We start from the raw sequence: 24,710 nt of genomic DNA on the forward strand, positions 1-24,710 counted from the left end.
GGGGTCGAGCACTTTCTTAGTAGGTGTGTGGTCTTAAATTCAATCTCCAGTATTACAATAAGGAGGGAGGAGGAGGAGGAGGAGGCAGAGGAGAAAGATGAGGAGGAAGAAGAACAATGTTTGTAGTAAAGTTGAACATATTCAAACACAAACCACTGACACGTAGGTCCAGTCTTGGGGCCTGCATCTTTCGTGACTGTCCCCTGTTGCCATATCTTATACCCCTCCTGCTTAGTCAATAGTACTGTTGATGGTACAGTCTGGGTTTGGCTCATGTTTGTGTCTGCCACACAATCTAAACTGTGCCTAGGGCAAAGCCACTGCTCCACCAATGTTCCTGAAATAAAGGAAGGAACCATGGAATGGGGCTTCAGTTTCTCCATCTATGAAAGAAGCCTTGAGCGCCTGCCCTTTTAGCAATCTCTGTGTTGAAGAAACCCCTCCAGGTCCCTTTGCTCATGGGAGGTGAGAATGTGGGGGATTTTCTTCCTCTTATACCACCAGCTTGTGTCTGCTTCCATCTGATGAGTCACCCGGGACCAGACACTGTCGGTCTCGGACAGAACGTGTCAGGTAGCTGCTGGATGCAGCCGGCCCATAAATCTCTGGTGAGTCCTCCACTGTTACCTAGGGAACACCCAGGCACAGCCAAAATGGGGGATCATCAGACACAGAGGGCACTAGCCAGTGTCTCAGCCCTCTCCTGTGACAGCTGGATCAGAACTTCTCCCTTCTTGTACACAGAGTCCTGTCCTTTGTAGAGGGGGGAAAAGGATCCCAGGCAAGAGGCCCTGAAAAAGCACCAAGGTTCCCATGCCAAAAGCTGAAAGAGGCAGAAGCTGTTTACAGTTTGATGGGACCAGGAATCGGGGTAGCTGGGGTCTGGTTCTGCCTGCCCATCTTCCATCATGACACAATCAGAGGCAGATGCCCCTTCTTCTACCCTCAGTGGGTGTGGAGATTAAATGAAACATTAAGCTGCTTAGCTTAAGTCCTGATGTGTAGCAAGCACTTAACAGATGTAGCGATGAATTTAATTATTTTGATTATTCTTAGTAATAGTTCTAACAGTGTAACAGTAAATACATATTGCTCTCACTGTAATCCCCCAAGCATTATCCCATTTGGGGGGCGGTGATTTTTGAGACAGGGTCACCCTGTAGCCTGGCGCTCACTACATAGATCAGGTTGGCCTTGAACTCACAGAGATCTGCTTGCCTCTGCCTCCCAAGTGCTGGGATTAAAGGCATGTGCCACCACACCCAGCTACTAACCCATTTTATAGATGAGGAAACTGGACTCAGAGAGGTTAAGTGACTTGCTCAAAGACTTTCAGCTAAGAATAAGACCTACTAGCAATAGCCAGCTAGCTGCTTTAAAGAATAACTCCCTTGGGAATGTGAGAAAGGGCAGCCTGTGTCTCCCAATGCACTCAGCTCCATTCACCCAGATGGATCCTCTCCCTGTGGTCAGGTGAAGACTGGAAGCCGTTGTTCCAAACACATCCTCTCATTTTCAAATCACACAGCTTAAAGGGTCTTGGGTGTTGACGGGCTCTAGATGGGACTTATAACCACCTCTAGAGCTAGAGTTGAGGATCAGTCTAGAAATGAGAGGTCAGTGACTCAGGGGAATGCCCAAATAAAATAGAGAGAGAGAGAGAGAGAGAGAGAGAGAGAGAGAGAGAGAACATGTGTGTGGGTACGTGTGTGTAAAACTTAGAAAATAACCTGCCAAGATGTTATCAGTAATGTTCTTGGGATTGTAGGATGAAGGTTTCCCTTTGGTTTCCTATACCTTTCCATAGTTCACTATAGCTACAATTTGCCTTGATGCTTTTCAAAGTTACTGTCATTCATTTAGAATTTAATAAGGAAAATAATATGTAATTATTTTGAGTACACATATTTTTGGGACAAATAGCTGAACATGAATGCCCTCACTTTGGTTCTAGCTCTGAGTTACCATGGTCAAGGCCCTTGTCTGGCCTCAGGTACTCTGCCTTTGATATAAGGAAAGGACCATGTGACTTCTACAGTTCCCACTAGCTGAGATTCTAGATGCTTCTTTCTAATGTATACTCATCAAGTAAAAATTATAGTCTAGCTGGATCCTGGGGTTCTGCTGTAATGCAAAGACAAATAATTGTTTCTAAATAGAAATCGGTCCTAAATATAAATGCGTGCATTTTCAAGTCAGGAAAATGTAATTACAAGTTGACTGCACTGGGGAGAACTCAAAGAGAGGTTTCTCCTCAGTGAAGTCCAGCATAAGAAATCTCTCCCTTCCTTCCAGGAAAGAAGAATTAACATTACTGAGGGGCTCTACTATGTGTCAGGTCCAATACACACACACTAACTAATCTAAATTCACAGCTCTTGTCACCATCATTTGTTTGCATGGAACTAGTTACTCTTGAGATGCTTAGTAAATATCCTTAGTAACCTGGAGCATGAAGGATTCGACCTGCTCATTGGTGTACACAATTGCATTTTAGAAAGGATGGTTTTAGTACACATTAAAGGGGGAGGAAGAGGAACACAGATGAAGCTGTTGCCCTTCACTGGCAAGAATCTAACTCTGTGCAGTGTTCCTGACCCACTGAGCCTTGAGAAAACAGAACATTGGACTGACAGACTTTGGCTGAGAACAGGTTGGAAAAGGTCATGATTTAGGAGTTGCTGAAAGCCAAGTGAGACCAGTGGGTTCACTGGACTCTTAGAGTTGATGGAAGGGGAGGTTAGAGAGAGAAAAAGGGATTCCCAAAACAAAACTTTGCCACTTCCAAATAGAAAGTTTATAGAGATAGACAATTAAGCTGAGCACACCTCTTCCTACCCAATTTTACCTACAGGAAGCTATGGTTTCAGAGATGGAGTAGGCAGGTGGCATGAAAAGTTCTGGGCCAGAAACAAGTCCCACAATTTTAAAAATATCTACACATAGGGCTGGAGAGATGGCTCAGCGGTTCTAGCAGAAGACCCGGGTTCAAATCCCAGCACCCACATGGCAGCTAACAACTCTCTGTAACTCCAGTCCCAGGGGATCCGACAGCCTCTTCTGACCTCCATGGGCATTGCATGACACGGGTGCACTTACCTACATGCAGGCAATACACACATACACATAAAATAAAAATAATATATAAAATTTTTTTTAAAATATCTACATATATCGCAAGAGACTGCCAGACAGTAACCCAGCATAGAACTGGGAATATGAACAGCAGACCCCAATCTTATCTAAAGGGATATTGACAACTGATTGCTGCTAGATGAGGAAGAGCTCATCTTCCTAAAACAAGGAACTCTAGATAGACTGACTAGATTCAGCAGATGGACAAGCACTGGAGAATGGCTGGAGGTGTCAACAACACAGAGGGGAGTAACAGGGATGACAGAGTATGTGGGCTCCATCCAGTATGGGGGTGGGGGCGCTATGGGAGGGTGCCATTTGGGAAGTGGGTATATAGATGAATAAGACTGTATGAGATGTTCTGAATGATAGACACACAGAAAAATCAACAAATTTTTTAAAAAGATATAAAAAAATCTACACATGCCATACACAAACACACACACCACATGCACACACAGTAAATAAATAATAAATAAATAACATAATTTTAAAAATTAAAATTACCTACCTGTAGTCAGGCATGGTGGTTCCCATGTGTAATCTAAGCAATTAAGAGGCTGAGGTAGGAAAATTGGTGTGAATTCAAGGCCAATATTGTTTGCATAGTAAGTTCCAGGCCAGACTTGAGTTAGCTACAGAGTAAGACTCTATCTCTAGAAAACTCTAGAAAGTGGGCTAAGGATATATCTCAGTTGGTACAGTGCTTGCCTAGGAAAAATGAAACCCTGAGTTTTCCCAACACCATATAAACCTGGCATGGTGGTGAACACCTGTAATCCTAGTACTCAGGAAGAGAGCCAGGAGGTGTGAGAGGTTCAAGGTCAGCCTCGGGGATGTCATCAGTTGGAAGACAGGCTGTGATACAAGACCTTGTCTTTAAAAATTAATTAAATATTTGGGCATGGTGGTGCACACCTTTAATCCCAGCACTCGGGAGGCAGAGGCAGGTGGATCTCTCTAAGTTCAAGGCCAGCAGGGTCTACATAGAGAGTTCCAGGCCAGCTGGGGCCACAGGGAGACCCTGTTTCAAAAAAGACCCCTACAAATTAATTAAATAAATAAATTTAGAAATAAACATAAAATATCTATAAGGGAAATGCACTGAAAGGCAAACGTTTCACACATTTTGCTGTAATTTAACTCTCAGGCTGAGATCAGCCTGCTCTTCTCAACCACTCATTTATTCGTTGGCTCACTTACTGAGCATTTACTGTCCATCAGACACTGAACTAGGACCTTGGATGAGCAAAATGAGACACTTCCCTTCTCACATGGTGCCTGAATCTAGGGAGGGAGACAGAGGGTGCTGAAGTAAGAACGCGGAGCAGTGTGCACCACAGACCAAGGGCCGTGCTACCATGGAGAGGGATATGTTTTTCTGAGAGCAGAAAACAAAAGCTCACCAAGCCTGGGGTGGAGGAAGAGACAGTCATCCAAAGGTCATGTATTTTCTCTCATAGGTCGGGGGGGGGAGAGGGAGAGAGAGAGAGAGAGAGAGAGAGAGAGAGAGAGAGAGAGAGAGGCGAGAGAGGCAAGAGATCATAAAAGCAGAAGGAGGATCACTGGGAGAAGGAAAAGGAGCAGCAGGGTTGGGAGGAAGGGGAGCCAAAGTAATGAGTGGGGGCCAGCGAGATGCATCAGTGGGTAAAGGTGATTGCTGCCTAATCTGAAGACCTGAGTTCGTTCCTCAGGACCCACATAGTGGAAGAACAGAAGTGATTCCCACAGGTTGTCCTGTGACTTCCATATGTACACTTTGGTATTCACACACATACACACATTAACATGCACACACACATATACACATACAAGCATGCACATATACACACATATATACACCTACACACATACACATATATACAAACACGCACACATACATTATACATACACACACATAAATAAATGTTGAAATTTTAAGTAATGGGTGGCTACAGAGGAGCAAAGCACAATGATATACATGGATTAAAGCGCGGTAATGAAACTCAGTATTTTGTACACTAAAATGTTTTAAATACAAATGGAAAACAACACAATGTAAGCAGTCCTCCCTGCAAGTGACCTGTAAGCTGAGTCATGGCAAAGGCTGAGTGAGGGGCAGGGTTACGCAGCAGCAAATCAAGGCCAAGGCCACTTGTCATGGGGCCTATGAAGGCAAGTCTGGCAGGACTGTCAATCAGGCAACCTGAGTCTAGACCTCCATCCTACAAGAACCCTGTGTATGAGACACTCAGCTAAGTTATTTGTACTTTCCAGGCCTCCATTTGCTCATCTGTCAAATGGGAAAATTGGACTAGACTGATGTTCTCAAATGTGGTCTTCTTCCTGTCTACTGCAGGAGACTTACTCGGGTATCCCATGTGAAACATAAACTCTTGGATTTCACATGAGAGTTATTAAATCAGAATATCTGGAGCTTGAGCCCAGGAATCTGACTTTAGGCCTCACTACAGGTGACTTTTATGTTCTGTAAAATTGGGCCCCTGACTATACAGTCAAACTTTTGCCTATTCAGTGGCTCTACCTGTAATTCTTTTTTAAAATTTCTGGACTCCCAATGGAGCAGCACCACTCTGGATTAAACGGAAGAACATTCTAACGTTTTAGGTGACAGCAGAGGGTCAAGTTTTCACAGCCTGGAGAGGACCCACCAGCTTCAGGGTAGGTTCCCCAGTGCAATTAGAGAGCCCCAGTCAGGCCCTGGAACGTAACTGGAAATGCACATTCATTAGCATTTGCTCCTTGTTTTCTGTTCCCTTCTCTTGTCCCCTTCTCATGGGACCGGACCTCAGCGTCTGGGAGAAGGTAGTGGTGCACATGGACCCCCACACTTCCTTCCCTGAGCCCCTGAGATATGAATGGTTTGCCTGAATGAAGGATTATCGCCTGTGAGCTGCTTTGGCCTGATACACAAGGAAAATTCCTGTTGACATAATTGTTCCAGTGGCCAAGAATCACAGGCCAAGGGCTTGCTGCCCTGCCTGTGGAGTTGAGCTGAGTTTCTCGTTCCCTCTGCGCAGTAAGCTCACTGGGCCAACTGCCCACCACACTCTGTTCCCCCAGATCGCCAACACCCACACTGGCTTCACCTCCAACCCAGAAATTCTTTCTGCCTATGGAATGATTTCCAGAGAGTCCTGGGCTCTCTGGACATGGTCATTTCGAGAGTAAAGGCAGATAGATTGTTTCTGTGCACCTAGTCAGATTCTTGTATTAAAATGAGAGAATACAGGGCTGAGGAGATAGCTTGGGTGGTCAGATACCTGACAGAAATAAGGATCTGGGTTTGACCTGTACCCACATAAAATTGCTGGGTGTGGTGGCCCATGTGTGTGATTCCAGCGCCAGAGAACTAGAGAGATAGATCCCTGGTGCTCACTGGCCAGCTGTCCTAATTTGCTCTCTGTTGCTGTGATAAAACACTGACTCAAACCAGCCTGGGGAGGGAAGGGATTATTTGGCTTACACTTCCATGTCGCGGTCCATTATCAAGGAAAACCAAGGCAGGAACTCCAGGCAGCAACCAAAGCAGAGACAGTAAGCAGAGGAACACTGCTTACTGGCTTCTTCCTCTGACTTACTCAGCAACCATTTTTATACAGCCCAGGCCCAACTGTCCAGGGATGGCACTGTCCACAATGGGCTGGGCCTTCCTACATCAATTAGCAAATAAGAAGATACTCTGCAGACATGGGCACAGGCCAATCTGATGGAGGAAATTCCACAATTGAGGTTCTCTCTTTCCAGGTATCTCTAGTTTACGTCAAATTGAGAAAGACTAACTAGCACACAGGCAGAAAGACACTAGAGGTTGTCCTGTGGCCTATATGCACACACACACACACACACACACACACACACACACACATCCATGTGTGCAGAGAAAGAAAAAGAGAGGGACTATCTGTAAAGAATACAGCATATTTGGGGATGCAATTTCTTTAACAGATGTTAACAGCTATCATCCATATTTTTGTTTCTCAGGCCACTGTTTGTTCAGAGCAATTTATATCAGAAAAGAAATGATACATCAGTTATATCAACCAATGATCAAGAGTTGGAAGGACATGAGAGATTGGCTAGGAAAATATGTACTTAAACACTTCAGGCCCGAGAAATTTGTTGTGTGTTTTTAAGATTATACAAAAAGATCCGCAATCGACAAGCTTTGTTGAAAGCTTTCTAGACTCCAGAAGAGCTCTATTTAATCCTCCTAACACCTTGATGTGGTAAATGCTATTAAAACCCCATTTTACAGACAGACAGATGGGAGGGTAACTAAATGAAGGAGCTTGCCCAAGGTCACAAAGCCCAGAAGAGGCAAGAGTAGGAATTTTGATCTGTCTGAATAAAACTAGTATGGTGTAGCCAGCTACTTCCTGGAGCTAAAAGACATCTCATATGCTGTCATTGGAGTCTACATTATTCCCCTCTTTCCCTCCTTTCCTCCCTCCCTCCATCCCTCCCTCCCTCTTCTTTTACTTTGGTTCAACAAAACTAATACAGTATTTTACCATTTATCTCTGACAATAGCTGGTTAGCATCAGAGAACCAACAACCCTTACAATCCTTAAAAAGACAATTATTTAGTTGGGCTCAGTATGAGTCAGGGTTTTCTATAGGAACAAAACTGATTGAATATATACAAAGGGTATTCATTAGATTAGCTTACAGGATAGAGTCTGAGTAGTCCAACAATGGCTGTCTCACACTGGAGAGGCTGAGAATCCAGTGCTCTGTCCACAAGGCTGAATGTCTCAGAAGTTCCAATCTGGTTCTGAAGGCCTGGAGGATTCCTGGAGAGCTGCAGGGCTTCGGTCTATATTGGAGCCCTGAAGAAGTTGATTCTAATGTCAGTAAAGAAATGCAATACGACAGGACAGATGAACTTGCCAACAAGAGTGAAGGCAAGCAGGCAAAAAGGAAAGTTTCCTTCATCCATGTCCTTTTATCTGGGTTGCTACCAAAAGGTGCCACCCACTTTTAGAGTGGGTCTTCCCCTTCAGACAATCTGATCAAGAAGATCCCTCACAGAAGTCCACAGAAGATTCTATTTTAGTTAATTCCAGATCCAGTCAAATTGACAACAAAGATTAGCTACCACCACAGTCTCCCTGCCCCCGCCCCCGCCCCGGTATTCTTAGAGAAGTTAAGGTAGGAGCCTGATGGAAGCTCACTTGAAGTTCCCAAAGAGGTTAGAAAGAGAAATTTTTTTAGACATGTTGTGTTTGTACATATTTGTGGGGCACAGCCTGCTTTAATGCATATATACACTGTGTACTGACCAAATCATGAAAACTGGTATATATGTCTCCTAAAACGTCTATTGGTGTATGTGTGAGAAACCTTCCGATTTAGTCAATTCTGGAATATATCATAAGTTGTTGTCGACTATAGAAGCTCTGCTGTACCACTAGAACTGATTACTCTTACTTGGCTCCTGTTAACTATCCAGCCTCCCTCTGCCCTTCCTGGTCTCTGCTGACCACTGTCGGCTCTATTCTCCCACAGGATCAACTTTTATAGCTTCCACAGTAAGCGGCATCATAGGTTTTTAATCTTTCTATGCCCAGCATCTTTTGCTTAACATGAAGTCCTCCAGCTCCATCCATGTTGCCCAAATAATAGTATTTCAATTTTTTTTTTTTTTTTTTTGGTTTTTGAGACAGGATCTCATGTATCCCAGGTTGGCTCCATCTTGCTATGTAGCAGAGTCAGGCCTTGAACTCCTGGTCCTCTTGCCTCCTCTTCCTGAATGCTAGACTTATAGGAATGCATCACCACACTTGGCCCAAGATTCCAATGTTTATGGCTGAAAATATTCCATTGTGCACATGCAGCTCATTTCCCATGAAGAAGGAGAGATTGAATCCCTGGGTCCTTCAGAGAAGGGCCCATATTTACACCGTACACAGCCCCAAACACACCTGCCTCCTTGAATCTGTGTCCCTGATCCACTGAGACTTGCCCAGAAGTTGCTATAGTGGTTTTGCTTATTTGTTTTTCTTTCAGCAGGGACATCAGGCTACAGCCAAAGTTGAGATATTTGGGAAGTGTTAGGTATCTGCTTTTTCATCAAATGGCCTCTGCTCTAACCCCGTATCTGCATAACCCTGGGCAAGTTACTGAATCTTTCCTATCCTCATTTCCCTCACCTATAAAATACAGCCAACAACATCTGCCACCAAAGTGCTGTTGCAGATTGATGAGATGACTTACTTGGGTGAGCTTTGCACATGCTAGTGTACACCAAACAAGTTAACTCAAACAGGACAAAGAAAGTAGGCAATGTCTGCCACTAAATGCATAGCACTCCAAGGGGCAGCAAAGATAGGTGGGGGTCTCCTGGGAACTTGTATCGTGTACTTAGTTTTCATTATCCCAGGTTGTTCTTGTCTAGAAGTTTCCAGAACATTTTCCACTCACCAGTGCAGTCCCACAAGAGGCAAAGAGACCAGAATACCTCATCTTCCTCTCCCAAGCAAGACTCCCAAGGCAAGCTTCCAAATCTTTTAATTCGGTATCCAGTAAACATCTAAGAAGCTCTGGGCAGTTCCTGTCCCAGTTTTCCTCAGTGCTCTGTTGAGATGAACAGAGAAAACTGTCTCTTTTTCACCCTCCCAACCTCCACTCACCATGTCCCCGTGCCCAGAATGATGCCCCACACCATTCCCAAGCTTACCCACACTCATCCCAGGGAGCCTCATGGCCATCTCTGCCTAAGAATGGAGATGGGAAGGCAGAAGTGACTCTGTGACTTGTCGCCTCTGCCTCGCTCCCCTGGGGCCCAGTCTGTCCCCTCCAAAGCTAAGCCCTAACACTTTGCTCAGATATAATTTTTAGATGCCCCCAAGGAAAAGATTCCCACCACTTCCTTTAAAACTTTTTGAACTTGGTAACTACCACAAATGAAAATCCCCAAAGGGCTTGTGTAGTTTGTTCAGAAAGCGCAAAAGAGGAAGAAGAGGAAAGATGGGAAAATTCGAGCCCTGTGTCTTGTATTTGTTTCTTTCCTTATTTAACTCACATCCCTGGTCACTGTCAGACAAAATCCGCTGTGTGTCCTCAGTTACTCATCCCTGTTCTTCATCTCCAACTCCCAATGTTGTGAAGATAAGGGAGGCCACCATCAATTTACTTTATTCAGTTCGAGTTCTGCTCTCCGATCAATGGTAAAATACTAGATTAGTTTTGTTGCCCCAAATCAAAAGAGGAGAGAAAGGGAGGGATGGAGGGACGGAGGGATGGAGGGAGGGGAGGGGAGGGGGAGAGAGAGAGAAAACAGGAGAGAGAGAGAGAGACTCAGTAGACAGTAATAAGTAACAAGCTGGGAATCAGTTAGTCAAAGGACCCTGACTAAGGAATGCAGGAAAAGCATTGGACAAAGGGATGGATAGATAGATGATGGATAGATAGATAGATAGATAGATAGATAGATAGATGATAGATAGATGACAGATAGATAGAGATATAGAAGATAGATAAATGATAGAAAATTACAATGAATATTAATGTAATAATAGTGGCAGCCTTTTGTTGAGGGCTTATTGATTTTTGTGAATTTCATATAATACATATTAATCATATTTAGACCCCCCTCCCCATCTGTACCCCTTAGCCCCTCCCACCAGTTCTCATGCATTCTATCATATATGTTAAGGCCTATCGAGCCAAGTTTGTGTTCCCAAACGTCCCTCCACATGAGTCCATCCACTGGAGCCTGGTCAGTATATCTAGCATCACTCCCTTAAAAGAAAAAAAAAAAAAAAACTCCCCCTAGCCCAGTAGTCATCTGTTATCAATAGTTTCTCAGTTAAGGTTGGGGCTTCTTACCCAGTCTCCCCCTGGGTGTGTGTATAGTTTGAATTTACATGGGTCTTGTGCATGCTGTCACCATTACTGTAAGTTCATACAAGTAACTTCCCAGGTGTCTGTAAAACTCTGTTTCCTTGTGGTCTTCCACCACACCTGGCTCTTACAGTCTCCCCACGTCTCTTGCACAATGGCCCCTGAGCCCTGGCTGGCAAAGGTTTAATACAGGTATCCTACTCTGTGCACAGGTATGCACTCTGTGGTCTCTTATTCTTTGCACTTTGGCCAGTTTTGTTGAGGGTTCTTATGAGCCAGCTTCCGGTCTAAACCTGTCTGTAAAACTCTGTTTCCTTGTGGTCTTCCACCACACCTGGCTCTTATAGTCTCCCCACGTCTCTTGCACAATGGCCCCTGAGCCCTGGGTGGCAAAGGTTTAATACAGGTATCCTGCTCTGTGCACAGGTATGCACTCTGTGGTCTCTTATTCTTTACACTTTGGCCAGTTTTGTTGAGGGTTCTTATGAGCCAGCTTCCGGTCTAAACTTTGTAGATCAGAGCTCCTTTCATCTGCACAACCACCTAGTATATGTTTGCTGTCTCAAGAAATAGAAAGCATTGTCTGTAGGGCACAGATGAAAGACGGGGACCAAAACAGCTTCTATAGCTTGCCCAAGTTCACCCAGCTGGGCAGCTAAAGCTGGGATTCAAACTCAGAGCCTGTGACAAGATGCAGAAACATGATACTTATGGCAACAGAACTGTGAGCATGACATCAGATCTCAGGAAACCCCTACTACTCCCCAGGCTTTTGTGTCCCCACATGTAAACTAGGAAATTCAGACTAGATTAAGAGGTTACAAATTTGTCTCTACAAAGTTTCAGAGAGAAAATATTTTAGTCTATGCAAAACAGACAACCTCTGTTGCCATTATAGTATGAAAGCTGCCATAGCCAATAGACAAGCTATATTTCAATAAAACTTTATTTACAAAAACAAATGGGTATGGCTATGTTCTGATAAAACTATTGACAAAAACAAGCACAAAGATTAATTTGATTCACAGACTAGAGTTTGTAGAAATTAGACTAGATGATCTTTAGAGTTTTGAGGGTTTTTTCAATTCTGACATTTCAGAAGTTCCTGTGTCCATAGAGCTCAGAGCGGTCAAGGTATTGAAGAGACATCCGTAAAGAGCCTGCTGCCGTAGACTTTGATGGTGCAGCACATACAGTTAGAGTGACTCCTGGCATTGTTCTCTGACATAGTAGCTAGTGGGGCATAAGAGAGCATGGACTTGCTCTCCAGGTCCAGAGACAGAAAACCTTACTGACTCCATGCACAGGCAGCTCGGGCCTCGCACCCAGGTCTTCCAGGCTTTCCCTAAGCATGAGATGTGAATTCAGCCTGTGGATGGCTTGGCAGCTAATTTTCAGCAGCTGTGGAACTCTCCCTGGTCACCTGAACTGACATGCTGGGTTGGGGGACTCCAAACTCACCAAAGTTTACCACAGACACAAGCAGCTCTCCACAGAGGGAGCCGACATTTCTTCCTAACTCTTGGGAGCCTCTGACATGGCGTCTTTGGAGGCAGCAGGCATGCCTGCTGCAGTCAGTGTTCCCTGACCACTTCCTGTCCCACTTATATAGGGGTACAAAGGAACAAAATTCTCCTTCTAGCACCCACGGTCCCCAGGATGCCTTATGGGGCAGACTCCTCCACACCACCAGTTCTTTTTTCTTTTTAGCCTCATTTATGGGGTGCTTTGTATTCTGCCTGTGCCATCTGCCCATCCTGTGACATCAGGCAAGTCTTATAACCACTCTGAACCTCAGTTTCCCCATCCATATAATAATGGCATCTGCCTAACATTATTGTTAGGATTAATAATATAACAAAGTACATCAAGCACTTTGGCCCAATACCAAGCACTTAATAAGCACCTCTCACCACTCCTGGATAATAGGTGTTTCTATTACCTGGCACTTGGCACTTCACGCACATTACCACATTTAATCTTCACCACAGGGATTGTGACAGTCTTCCTCTCGCAGGTAAGGAAGCTGGGGGCCACAGAGTGGTCATGTGGTTTACCCAAGGTCACCCAGATCATGAATTATGGAAGTGGGATATAAACCCATGTCTGTTGGATGCCAGACTTCCGGCTCTTAATCACTGTCCTCTCCTACCCAAGGTCACATTAGTTGCCTTTAAAGGATGGAGCGGGATTATAATGAATCCAAGTCAGTTCTCAAATCGTTGGCAGACTGAGCACTGGGTTGGGGGGGGTAGGCAGGCTGGCCTGAGGAGTGCCTCTGCAGAACCCTCTCTCAGCAATGTTCTGCCTCCCCTCCTCCCTGACCTCTGCTCACTCAGGACCCTGGTCACATTCTGTTTTCTGCTGTAATTTCCTTCAGGCTAACATGGAGCCTTCTGCTGCTTTTTTAAAACTCTCAGTCTGGTGCAGAGAGAAAGATGTCAGCTTTGGAGCCAGACAATAATGCCTTAAATACCAATGCTACTTGCTCACTGATGGCCTTGGCCATGTCACATGGAACCTCTCTGAGCTTCGGTCTCCTCATGTGTGAAATGGGCATAAGTCCTTCCTTGTACTATTGTGAAGACTAGAGTCAGTGTACACAGAGTACCTTTCAGGTTCCTGGCACATGGTAGGCTCTCTCTGAAAGGTTTTTATCTTCATCTCCCATGCTTAGTGGATGGTCACTGCTAGGTTACCTTTTGCTGACTTTAGCTTTGGCTCACCCATGGCACTTAATGTGGTGCCTCACACAAAATAGATGCATTGAAAACTGGAGAGAGCTAGACAGAGAAAACCATGAAAAACTCTACAATTACAGGCAAGATGTCCCCTCCCAGAGATGCCCTAAGCAGATCACTGTCAGCCTCAGTTTCCCTTTTGGTCAGATTCAGTGACAGCTTCTCCTAGAGGGTTCACAGAAATGGAGCTTTGCAGCATCAGAGGTTTCTAATGTAATAAGATGGGTAATAAAAAGATTCTTCTTCCCCAAGCTTCGAATGAGTCAGAGTTCTGTGCTTGGCTTTGCCCCAGGGAGTACCGAGAAAATGAAATATCATTGTACCCTCATGACACCTAAACAATTCCATGGGTCAAAACTCAGCCATGGTTTTCTCTTTCAGTAAAGGGGCTGGGGAGGGGGCAATGAAGTGACCAACTATAGGGCTTGCTTAGTGGGGTCCCACCACCTCACTGCTCTTAAGGATTCTGTTTCCTTTATGGTGGGATGTTTGTTTTGCCTATGCAAGAGACACCCATAAATGACAGCATGTCAGAAATCTGTGACAATTTTGAACTTCTCTCTCTGGCTCGGCCATCTCTTCCACATCCTGACACCTGAATCAAGATACAAATTCTCATCTGAGACACAAACTATTCTCTTTGGTAATAAAGATAAACGAACTCTGAATCTCAGATTTGCTCTTTGTTTTGCTCCTTCCTTTCCTGGTCTTTTGCCACCATAGAAAAATGTCAGATAGACTGACTGGGTTTTCGCACTACAGCTACTTGTGACTATGCAGACGTGGCTTCCATGGATTCAGTGGTGTGCTGCTGGCTGTTTAATACCTGGTGAAATTAATACCCAAGGAAGTGGGAAATGGGCTACCACAATCAAAATGTGGACTGGGAACTTGCCCTTCTTTCTGCCTCCTCCTTTGCCCTCCCCACATCCCTGCCTTTGTATTAAACACCAGCTTTGCCCCCAATTACCAGCAACTCTTCCTCTCCCATATCACCCTTGACAGTAAGTGGTTTCAGAGAAGCTCCTAGCCCTAAAGATACATAGGAATGTTGGGAATTGCTGGATGACATCTCACTGCCATCCCTCCCATGTAAGATGAAGGGAAGGAAGGGCAGCAAGATTGTTTTAGGGACCATTCTACCCAGCAGGGGAATGGGGATAACTCAAAATGTCATCAGGACCAGCCTCTGTCTGCACACACATTAGTACCATTGTCATCCAAGACCAAAGACAGCCTCTCTTTTTTCATCATGATCCCCAGCAGAAGGCTGGATAAACTGTTCTGGTCCATACACCACTGTGGAAACGAGGAGTGGCTGTCTTGGTGGCTTTTGTCTGCTTCAGAAGAAGCCCATTCTGTGGGCCAGGAAAGCCCAGCTTAACACCCAGCAATGGCTCTGCTCATCTGTGGCAGCCAACCATTGCCCTTTGCCATGCACAGTCTCTATGATAGCAAGATGGGTGAGTTAAGGTCCTGAGCACTCCTGCAAAGCCACGTCATCACAAGCCTAGGATCTCCTGTTATAAACTCTCTAAAGGCCACTTGGGCCAGATTAATAGAAACAGAAATGTCTGTTTTCAGGGCTGTTTCTACCACAGATTTTTTTAACCTCAGAGAAATTCCTTGAAATTGTGTATTTCTGTGCAGTTGAGGAGTCTATGGATTTTAGTGGGAGAATATTAAGACCTTAAGTCTATCCAAATATAGTGACATGTGCCTGTAATGCCAGTACTTATGAGGCTGAGGCAGAAGGAATCTGGACCATCCTGGACTTCACAGGGAGTTCTAAGCCAGCCTGGGCTACAAATGAGACTCTCTCAAAAATAAACAATAAGAAAAACCTTAAATGTGTATGAAGACCACCTACCCTCCTCTCCAGAGAGCAAAAATAAAAAGAGATGAAGAGGGATTGGAGAGATGGTTCAGTAGTTAAGAGCACTTGCTGCTCTTCCAGAGAACCAAGTTCAGTTTCCAGCACATGTGTTGGTAACCTTGTAACTCCAGCTCCAGGGGATCCAACGCTTCCACAGGCATCCATACACACATGATACACACACACACACACACACACACACACACAAAATAAATCTTTTTAAAGAAAGACACAAAGAGAAAGAAAGAGAGGAGAAGGGAGGGAAGAAGGGTTGGAGGGAGGGAAGAAGAGCCCACCTTTAGGTTGAGGAGCTTAGATGTAAATCACCTTGGATGACCCCTGCTTCCTCACCCCTTAATCAAGATACTATGATTGTCAACGGCAGGAGTAAGAAGCGGGGACACAGTTTGTGGACTGGAAGAAGGAAGTGTCAGGAGTCATGTTTCAGTCCAGCCTCCACTATCCAGTGCTCTGCGGCATGTCACCAGTATATGACTAACTCTCTAAACCACTGTTTTCTCCTGTGTCCGTGGAGAGTCATTATGCCTCTCTCAAAGAACAGTTACAAAGAGTAAAAGAAAACAAGTAAGCTGGGTGTGGTGGCTCACGCATGCAATCCTAGCACTAGGGAGGCTGAGGCAAGAGGACCGCAGAGTTTGAGACCAGTTTGTTGTTCATTGTGAACTCAAGATCAGTGTGGGCTACATAGCAAGACCCTGTCTAAAAGAAAGTGGGAAAAAAAAGCAAAAAGAAAGAAAAAGTTTTCAAAGGAAGGGAAGGGGGGTAGGGAAGGGAAATAAGTAAATGTTTGACTATCCACAGGAGCTCAACAAATGTGAGTTCCTGCCCAGCACCAGTAGCTTGAGCTACAAAATTAACCACTTGAAAACTGTCTCGTTCATAGCATTCACCCCAGTCCCTACTTTGCCCCTGTAGGAACAGCATGACTCTGCAGCTAAGGCTTCCAATAGAGAGATCCGTAGTGGGGTTCAACTCACAGCTGCTCTCCATGATAGTCATACAGGCAAAGGGTTCAACCTCCCTGTGTCCTGGTGTCTCATCCACAAAACAGAAGTCGGGATGAGAATAGTTTTTCTCTCATAAAGTCATGAGAAATGAAAAACAAACAGCACACAATCTACAGCATAAGTATGGGGTTAACTAGAAGATACGAGGCTCTTGAGTTCAGGGCCGACCTGAATTAAATGGGGAGGTTCTATTTCAAAAGAAGAAAAACAAAACTCTTTCTTGGATTGCCCTTGTGCTTTCCTTCCTAAGTACCTGCCATTCACTCACCTCTGGGAGTAGGCCCTATAGTATAGCTATAGCTTTATGTCCAACATGAGCATCAGCAATACAAGAAAAAAGCCAATAGCTAACCAAGATCCTCCAAGTCCCTTCCCCAGGGTTTGGCAATCTATTCCCCCCACTCTCCACTCCCAGAGAGCCAACTAGCTCCTTCCATCCTTTGCTTCCTGACCCAAATATCACTTCAGTGACATCTCAAACATTCCAAGGCAAGATGGCTCAGAGGGTAGAGCATGTGTCATGCAAGCCTGGTGACCTGAGTTTGATTTCTGGAGCCCACATAAAGGTAGAAGGAGAAAACTGACTCCACAACTTTGACCACACCTCTCTCTCTCTCTCTCTCTCTCTCTCTCTCTCTCTCTCTCTCACACACACACACAAATAATATTTCTTAATTCTAATAAATTTCAAATTCAGACTGGAGATGTAGTTCAGCTGGTAGAGCTCTTGCCTAGCATCCACAAAGCCCAGGGTTCCCTCCCAAGCACTGCATAAACCAGCCATGGTTTATAGGATAACCCTGTTATCCCAGCACTCAGGAAATGAAGACAGGAAAATCAGGAGTTCAAGGTCATTCCCAGCTACACAGTGACTGGGCTACATGAGCCTCTGTCTCAAAAACAAAACAAGGGGCTGGAGAAATGGTTCATCAGTTAAGAGCATTTGCTCCTTTTGCAGAGGATCCAGGTTCAGTTCCCAGCACTCACAACTGTTCATTAATTCCAGTTCTAAGACATCCAATGCCCTAAATTTCAAATTCAGACTGGAGATGTAGTTCAGCTGGTAGAGCTCTTGCCTAGCATCCACAAAGCCCAGGGTTCCCTCCCAAGCACTGCATAAACCAGCCATGGTTTATAGGATAACACCTGTTATCCCAGCACTCAGGAAATGAAGACAGGAAAATCAGGAGTTCAAGGTCATTCCCAGCTACACAGTGAGTTGTAGGTCAGCCTGAGTGACATGAGACCCTAAGAAAAATAAATTCCAATCCGAATTCCTCCGTGACCCCATTGTACTGTCCTCTCCTTGCTTAATTTTCTCCCTAATACCTGTAATCACATGTTATGCCTCAAATTTTGCTTATTTATTTGTTTCTTATATCTCACCTCACTAGAGGTCAGGAACCTTAACGATCTGTGCAGTTGCTATAGTACAGTGCCTAGGGCACAACTGGGGGTAGGGGTGGGCACTAATAACGCTGAAGGAATGCATGCAGGTGTGAAGGAATGAGTAAAGGAATGAACTAATGAGCAAGAGAACAAAAGAGGTTGCAAGGAGGAAATAAAGTGCAGGGCTGGTCTCAGATATGGCTCAAGTCCCTACCACCTGCCTAACCCTGCAATTCTTCCTCTTGTAGAAGTGGGGAAAGTGGCGCATCCTGCTAAAGCACTGGCCTGACTCCAGGAGCCCCCTACTAGAGGTAAGTACCCTACCCCACTTTTGAAACTGAAGGGGGAACAAGAGGGAAAAATGAGCCCAGCGGGGGCCCTGGGGATGGATGCACAGGGAGGGATGCCCACGCCCTGTCCCCTCCTCTTCTTGTCCCATCCCGCCCCCACTCCCCCAGAGGTCTCGCCCTGGGAGCTGTGCGGGCGCCGCCGGCTGCAGGCCGACTAGGCTGGTGGCTGGCGTCGGGGCTGCGCACGCCTTGGCTGGACCCGCATTGCCCCCTAGTGCCGCGCGGAGTCAGGGCGCCCAGGCTCCCCCGCCTGATGTCACCGCCGTGCAGTCAGCCCAGAGGCGGCTCATTGAAAGCAGACCCTCCTCGGCGCTCGCTGGGCGGAGGAGGCGCCGCGGTCCGCAGACCCGCCGCGGGCCGGGCACAGCCGGGCGCCCCCGGCCCCGCGCCCGCTCCTCCCCGCGCTCCCGCGCCAGCCCGGCCCGGCGCGCCTGACGTGGACCATTAAACTTGGAGCTGCCGCCTCGTCCCCTCTCTCCTCCTCCTCCCTCTGACAGGCAGGCGAGCGGCTCGGTGCAGGCAGGAGACGTGCTGCCGGGCTGCACTGCCCGGGGGAGATGACTTCTCGCCAGGAGGACGACTCTGGGAAGACCACGGAGGAAGCAAAGTTTCAGGGCAGCTGAGGAGCCTTGGCCGCAGCCCTTCCCAGCCCAATCACCTCCCTGGCTATGGAGGGCGGACTCTAAAATGAATTCCGATCTGGACACCGGCCACAACACATCAGCACCTGCCCACTGGGGAGAGTTGAAAGATGCCAACTTCACTGGCCCCAACCAGACCTCAAGCAACTCCACACTGCCCCAGCTGGACGTCACCAGGGCCATCTCCGTGGGCCTGGTGCTGGGCGCCTTCATCCTCTTTGCCATCGTAGGCAACATCCTGGTCATCCTGTCGGTGGCCTGCAACCGGCACCTGCGGACGCCCACCAACTACTTTATCGTCAACCTGGCCATTGCGGACCTGCTGTTGAGCTTCACGGTCCTGCCCTTCTCTGCTACCCTGGAGGTGCTGGGCTACTGGGTGCTGGGACGCATCTTCTGTGACATCTGGGCAGCCGTGGACGTCCTGTGCTGCACGGCCTCCATCCTGAGCCTATGCGCTATCTCCATCGATCGCTACATCGGAGTGCGCTACTCTCTGCAGTACCCTACACTGGTCACCCGCAGGAAGGCCATCTTGGCGCTCCTTAGTGTATGGGTCTTGTCTACCGTCATCTCCATCGGGCCTCTGCTTGGCTGGAAAGAGCCAGCGCCTAATGATGACAAGGAATGTGGAGTCACAGAAGAACCGTTCTATGCACTGTTTTCCTCCCTGGGCTCCTTCTATATCCCACTCGCGGTCATTCTGGTCATGTACTGCCGAGTCTACATCGTGGCCAAGAGGACCACCAAGAATCTGGAGGCAGGGGTCATGAAGGAGATGTCCAACTCCAAGGAGCTGACCCTGAGGATTCACTCCAAGAACTTTCATGAGGACACACTCAGCAGTACCAAGGCCAAGGGCCACAACCCCAGGAGTTCCATAGCTGTCAAACTTTTTAAGTTCTCCAGGGAAAAGAAAGCAGCCAAGACCTTGGGCATTGTGGTTGGAATGTTCATCCTGTGTTGGCTCCCCTTCTTCATTGCTCTCCCACTTGGTAAGTTGGGGACTGGCAGAGGGGACCTGGACATTCTCCCATCTTGGGTTTCCTGATGAGCTCACGCTCTAAAGTTTTTCTGTGGGTTTGGCTATTTTTTATGCTGTCGGTATGTGTTTGGAGACTGAATAATACTGTTTGTAGTAAGAAGGCTTTGCAGATTGGGGAGCTGGCTTAGAACCAACCCAGGTGTTATTGAAACAAGCTAAGGTACTAAGCACTTGAAATAGAACCAGAAGAGAATCTGGAATGTGGAATGACTCACTCGCCATCCTCAGTTAAATAATTAAAAAGGACACTGGGCTCGAACATCACGCCAGGATTATTTTGGTAGTAACGATGTGTCTGTGAAGGCAGTGTCACTAATACAGCATACCAAATAGTTTGTAGTTACTGCAGATGCGGCATGGGGGAAACAGGGAGGCGGCTCCTACACAGACAGGCAGCATTCATTCAGACTTCGCAGGGACCGCGTTTCTCAGCACCTTACAGAGGCTGCAGTCTCCCCCTCCTCCCTCACAGCTGATTCTCCCCTTCATGCAATGCCTTCATGACCAGCTAATAAGAGCATTTTACAGCCACACAACCCCAAAGGGCCTTTAAGTTATCTAAAGCTTGAGATTTCAAAGAAAAGATGACTAAAGCATCATGCATTTTTTTTGCCCCAAAATGCTCCAAACTCTGGTGATTTATGAAACGTCCAGAATTTAATTATAGCTGACCCTCACCCTCAACTGCAAGACACCAAAACCAGGCAAGATGAAATTCAGTGCCTCTGCTCCACCTACGAAAATGTGTCCATCTTATTTTGTTTGGTGGTCTTAGTAACTGAATTGTTGAAAAGGCTACCTACTTCCTGCTAAGGAAAAAGCCAAGGTCTGGCTAGGAGGCAAATGTACAAGAGGGTGCTGTGACTTGCTGTTCACATGTCTTGGGAAATCCGTGTCCTTTCTCTGAGGACACTTTTATTTCTTTTCCTATCCCTGGGGAGAACTGGAGGAAAATGAATGGAGGGAGGTGATCAGAGTATAGTCATGTGCCATGGTTTTAAAAGTGGTAGCAGCTACGGCATGACACAGACCTCATTCGCTGACCATATCTCCATGGTCTCAGGGGTGACCAGTCCTCTCAAGCAACTACCATTCTGAAATCACACTGCTTCTAAGAGAAAAGGATGAATGGAAAGGAAACGCATGATTACCAAGATATCCCCCCTTTTTTTTTTACTTAAATGAAAGATAAATGCTGTTAAACCTACTCTGTGTGTGATCTTTTCTAGGCAGGCTTGCAGACCAATACTTTTTAGAAATATTTTTCAGTGGCTTGGGGTTCTATCACAGGAGTGATCAGATCCTATTGCAGAGGAGCTTGCTGTCTTTCCCAAGGTCTTGGGACCTTTTGCAGGCTTCTTCGGTTAGCAATGGATAACAGTTTGCACTGTATTGGACCATTATATGGTTCTGTAGAAATATGATTTGGTCTCTTATCAGCCACATGACCTTGGGCTAATGATTGCTTCTGTGAGCCTCAGTTTCTTCATCTTCTAAATAGGACTAATTAGTATTTGCACCAAGGAGTCTGCATTGATGCAAGGGAAAGACAGTATTGAATCTGGACCACAGAAAGTATTCAGTAAAAGTTAGCTGTGAGTGCTCCAAACCAAGTCCCATTCACCCAGTTGGGGATAGCAATGTGCTTCCCCTAACACATTTGTCAGTCCAGTACCTGTTACTAAAATCTCAAAATAGAACAGGATCTTACTCTTTCCTTCCTCTGGCTCTGCCCACCACACAGAGGACCAGAGCATGTTTAAGAAAGAAAGGGTCCCAGTAGGATGCAGAAATGATCAGAGGTACAGGCCTTGACTTTAGGGTTCAGGGGAAATAGCTTCAGACAGGTAGGAGGCTCCCAACAGGTTGGAGTGGCAATAACACTGCCCAGGTGGTCAGGAGCAACAGCGCTTTCCTTTGATCTTGGCCATCAGCTAGCTTTGCAGCCCTGGACCTGTTGTTTACCTCTCTGGTCTTCAGATCTCTTGTCTGGAGAACAAGAGGGCTGAGTGAGACCAAGAGATGGCAAACTTTAATAAGTATGAGAATCACCTGGGAAACTTCATCACAATGCAGCCATCTGACCCAATCCGCAGAAGATCTAATTCAGTAAATCAGACAGATCCCAGGAATCTACAAGTTTACTCAGACCCCATGTGATTCTGAAAAGGTGGCTCACAGTCCAGTCTTTGTGAGTCACAAACCAGAGAATCTCTCAGCTCCCTTTAAAACTCAGCATTGGGCCAGGCATGGTGGTACATGCCTTTAATCCCAGCACTTGGGAGGCAGAGGCATCTCTGTGAGTTCTAGGCCAGCCTGGTCTACATAGCAAGTTCCAGGACAGCTGGGGCTACAGGGAGACCCTGTCTCAAAAAGACCCCCGCCAAAAAAACCCCTCAGCATTAAGCATCTTTAAATGCTGTAAGCTTGGCCCTCTCCCCCAGCCACCTGGTGGTGTGGGGTGATGTGGCTTCCTTCTGGGTCCTGTGCTTCAAGTTGCCAAGCCCATCTTCAGTGGCTTCCTCTCCTTCCTGCTCATGCCTATTGAGACCCTGCCCTCCTGGTACAACAGGAAGTGAGATGTCATATCCCCACCCCCCACCCCCCATCCCCATGCTCTCAAAGCTTGCTTCTGCTCTCCTACCACTGAGGCCTCCAGTGTGCTGTCCTTGAGCTGGCTTTATGCACATCCTTCTTCCATGGAAACCAACAAGTGAAATGAGCAATATAGATGACCTGTAGGAATCAGATGGACTCCAAAAGTTAGCCAAGAGCTCAAACAGCAGGTGCATAATCAATGCTTTCTTAATAGTTTAAGACTATCCCAGCATGATGGGATCATAGATTCTTCCTTCCTCTGAATTAGAACAACGTTCAAGTCAAAGTAGCATAATGGACAATAATAGCTCCTTTGGCACCTGAAGAATGTTCCAGATTCTAAATTTTCCATCAAGAGATTTTTACTCAGAGGGGCAGGAGCCTTTGAGGAAGATCATGCTTAACTAGCAGAGACATACAGGTAGAGGAACTTCCAATTCGAGCTAGACTTGCAGGTGCCTGGATGGCCTGAGATTTCCATAGCTATGTTTGTTTTCTCCATAGGAGAGAAGGATTGGGATTCTTCTGGAAGGAGGGAAAATAGCCATGCCCCTACAGGACCCTGCTCCAAGGCCCCATTTGTTTTTCTTCCTCCTTTATTTTTTTATTTTTGGGAGCAGGGTTGGGCTGCCTGCAGAGAAGTCTCCTGCTGGGCCCTCCCCACCTGCACCACCCTACTCACCTCTCCCCGCCCTTTCCTTGTGGCCTCAGACCAAGTTAGAGCAGGGACCAGCTCTCTCTTAGTTCAGAAGTAAGGATGGACTCCATCAAACAATGACCTCTTTCTTTGGCCCCTGGAACAGGACCAGAGAGGGACAGGGAAGTGTTGGAATAGAATATAGCAGTATTTCTACACCATGGGCCATGCCCAGTGTCCAAGAAAGCCTCCAGCTGCCTGATGTGACAGTGTGACCAACTCCTACCCAAGGGGAGACAGCCTGGTCAAGACTATTGAAAAGTGTACATTTCGGTATGTGGGGGGGTGGGGGTGGGGAGCAGGAAGTGCCGGGCAGCCAACTAGTGACTGGACTTAGTGAGTTGTTTAGAAAACACTGGAAACTTGCCTTGCTCCAAATCTTTCTTCCGTCTTTTAAAATGCTGAAAGGCACCAGGAAACCATTATTGAACTAACTGCTCTCCCCTCCAAATGAATGAAGGTCAATTTCAAAGAAACAGTTGTGCTCCCTACAGTACTGAACCAAATTGGAATCCCTCTCCATTGATTTGGCTCTCCTCTCATTCAAATGGGGGCTGAGGAATGTCCACCCCTATGAGTGAGGGTCTCAGAGCTAACCCAGGACAGAGTCACCCCTACAAATCCTCCAACTCAGAGCTTTTGAGATACCCTAGGGAAAACAAATGCTTTGAGTACTTGGTGAGCAGGATTTTTTTTTTTTTTTTTTTTTTTTTAATGAATAGGGAATACTTCCTGGAAGAGGGAAATCTTACTAAGGTAAAATACATTTAGTCATTTATTAAACACTTAACAGATTTCCTAAAGTACCCACTCCTTCCTAGGTCCTGTACTAGGGACTGGGTTATTGAACCACAAATAAACATGGCCCCTGTCTACTTATTCAACATAGTTATGGAATGCATACCTTGTATGGACATTCTGTTGGGCCTCCTATGGTATTACCCCATTAATCCTCCCAGAGCTATCCTGGTGAGTATTGTTCTCTCTTTGTAGATGAATCCACTGAAGCCCAGTAAGATTAGGTTCTTACCTAAGGTCACACATCTGGTAAGTGACTGAGCCAAGAACTGAGTCCAGCCTTAAGAACAGGCCATACCTGTTCTACTGCATCTCAGAGGTGCCTGGTCTTTTCTAGTCACTGATAGTAACCTGCTGTCACAGCAAATGTTCTCCAGGAAACCCCAAATCACCCTGTCAGAAGATAGGTAGGATGCTACCATTGCAAAATCCTGCCCACTTCTCTGGGGGGAAAAGACCAACTGATGAAGTATCAGGGCGGACTATCCATGTTCAAATTCAGGGCTAGATTTTCTCCAGACCTCATACATTATGTATGATACGGGTCTCTAGGAACTGGGTGTC

At 46.2% G+C, this 24,710-nt stretch overlaps 1 protein-coding gene across 4 annotated transcripts in view; it reads left to right on the plus strand.

The window, feature by feature from the left end:
• Window positions 1-24,710, plus strand: part of Adra1b (adrenoceptor alpha 1B) — a 138,063-nt gene that overhangs the window by 49,580 nt on the left and 63,773 nt on the right. For 2 of the 4 annotated variants that reach the window (XM_029557941.1, XM_029557940.1), the window contains 2 exons: window positions 18,266-18,328; window positions 18,865-20,003. In XM_029557941.1, coding sequence (XP_029413801.1) covers window positions 19,055-20,003 — 949 coding nt within the window. In that variant the 5' untranslated portion in view covers window positions 18,266-18,328; window positions 18,865-19,054. Of the gene's footprint in view, window positions 1-18,265; window positions 18,329-18,582; window positions 20,004-24,710 lie in introns of those variants that run through there. The other 2 variants (XM_029557942.1, XM_008821659.3) reach the window with 2 other exon arrangements.

The sequence above is a fragment of the Nannospalax galili genome, unplaced genomic scaffold (genome assembly GCF_000622305.1).
Source record: "Nannospalax galili isolate Female #2095 unplaced genomic scaffold, S.galili_v1.0 scaffold667, whole genome shotgun sequence".
NCBI classification, from domain to species: Eukaryota; Metazoa; Chordata; class Mammalia; order Rodentia; family Spalacidae; genus Nannospalax; species Nannospalax galili.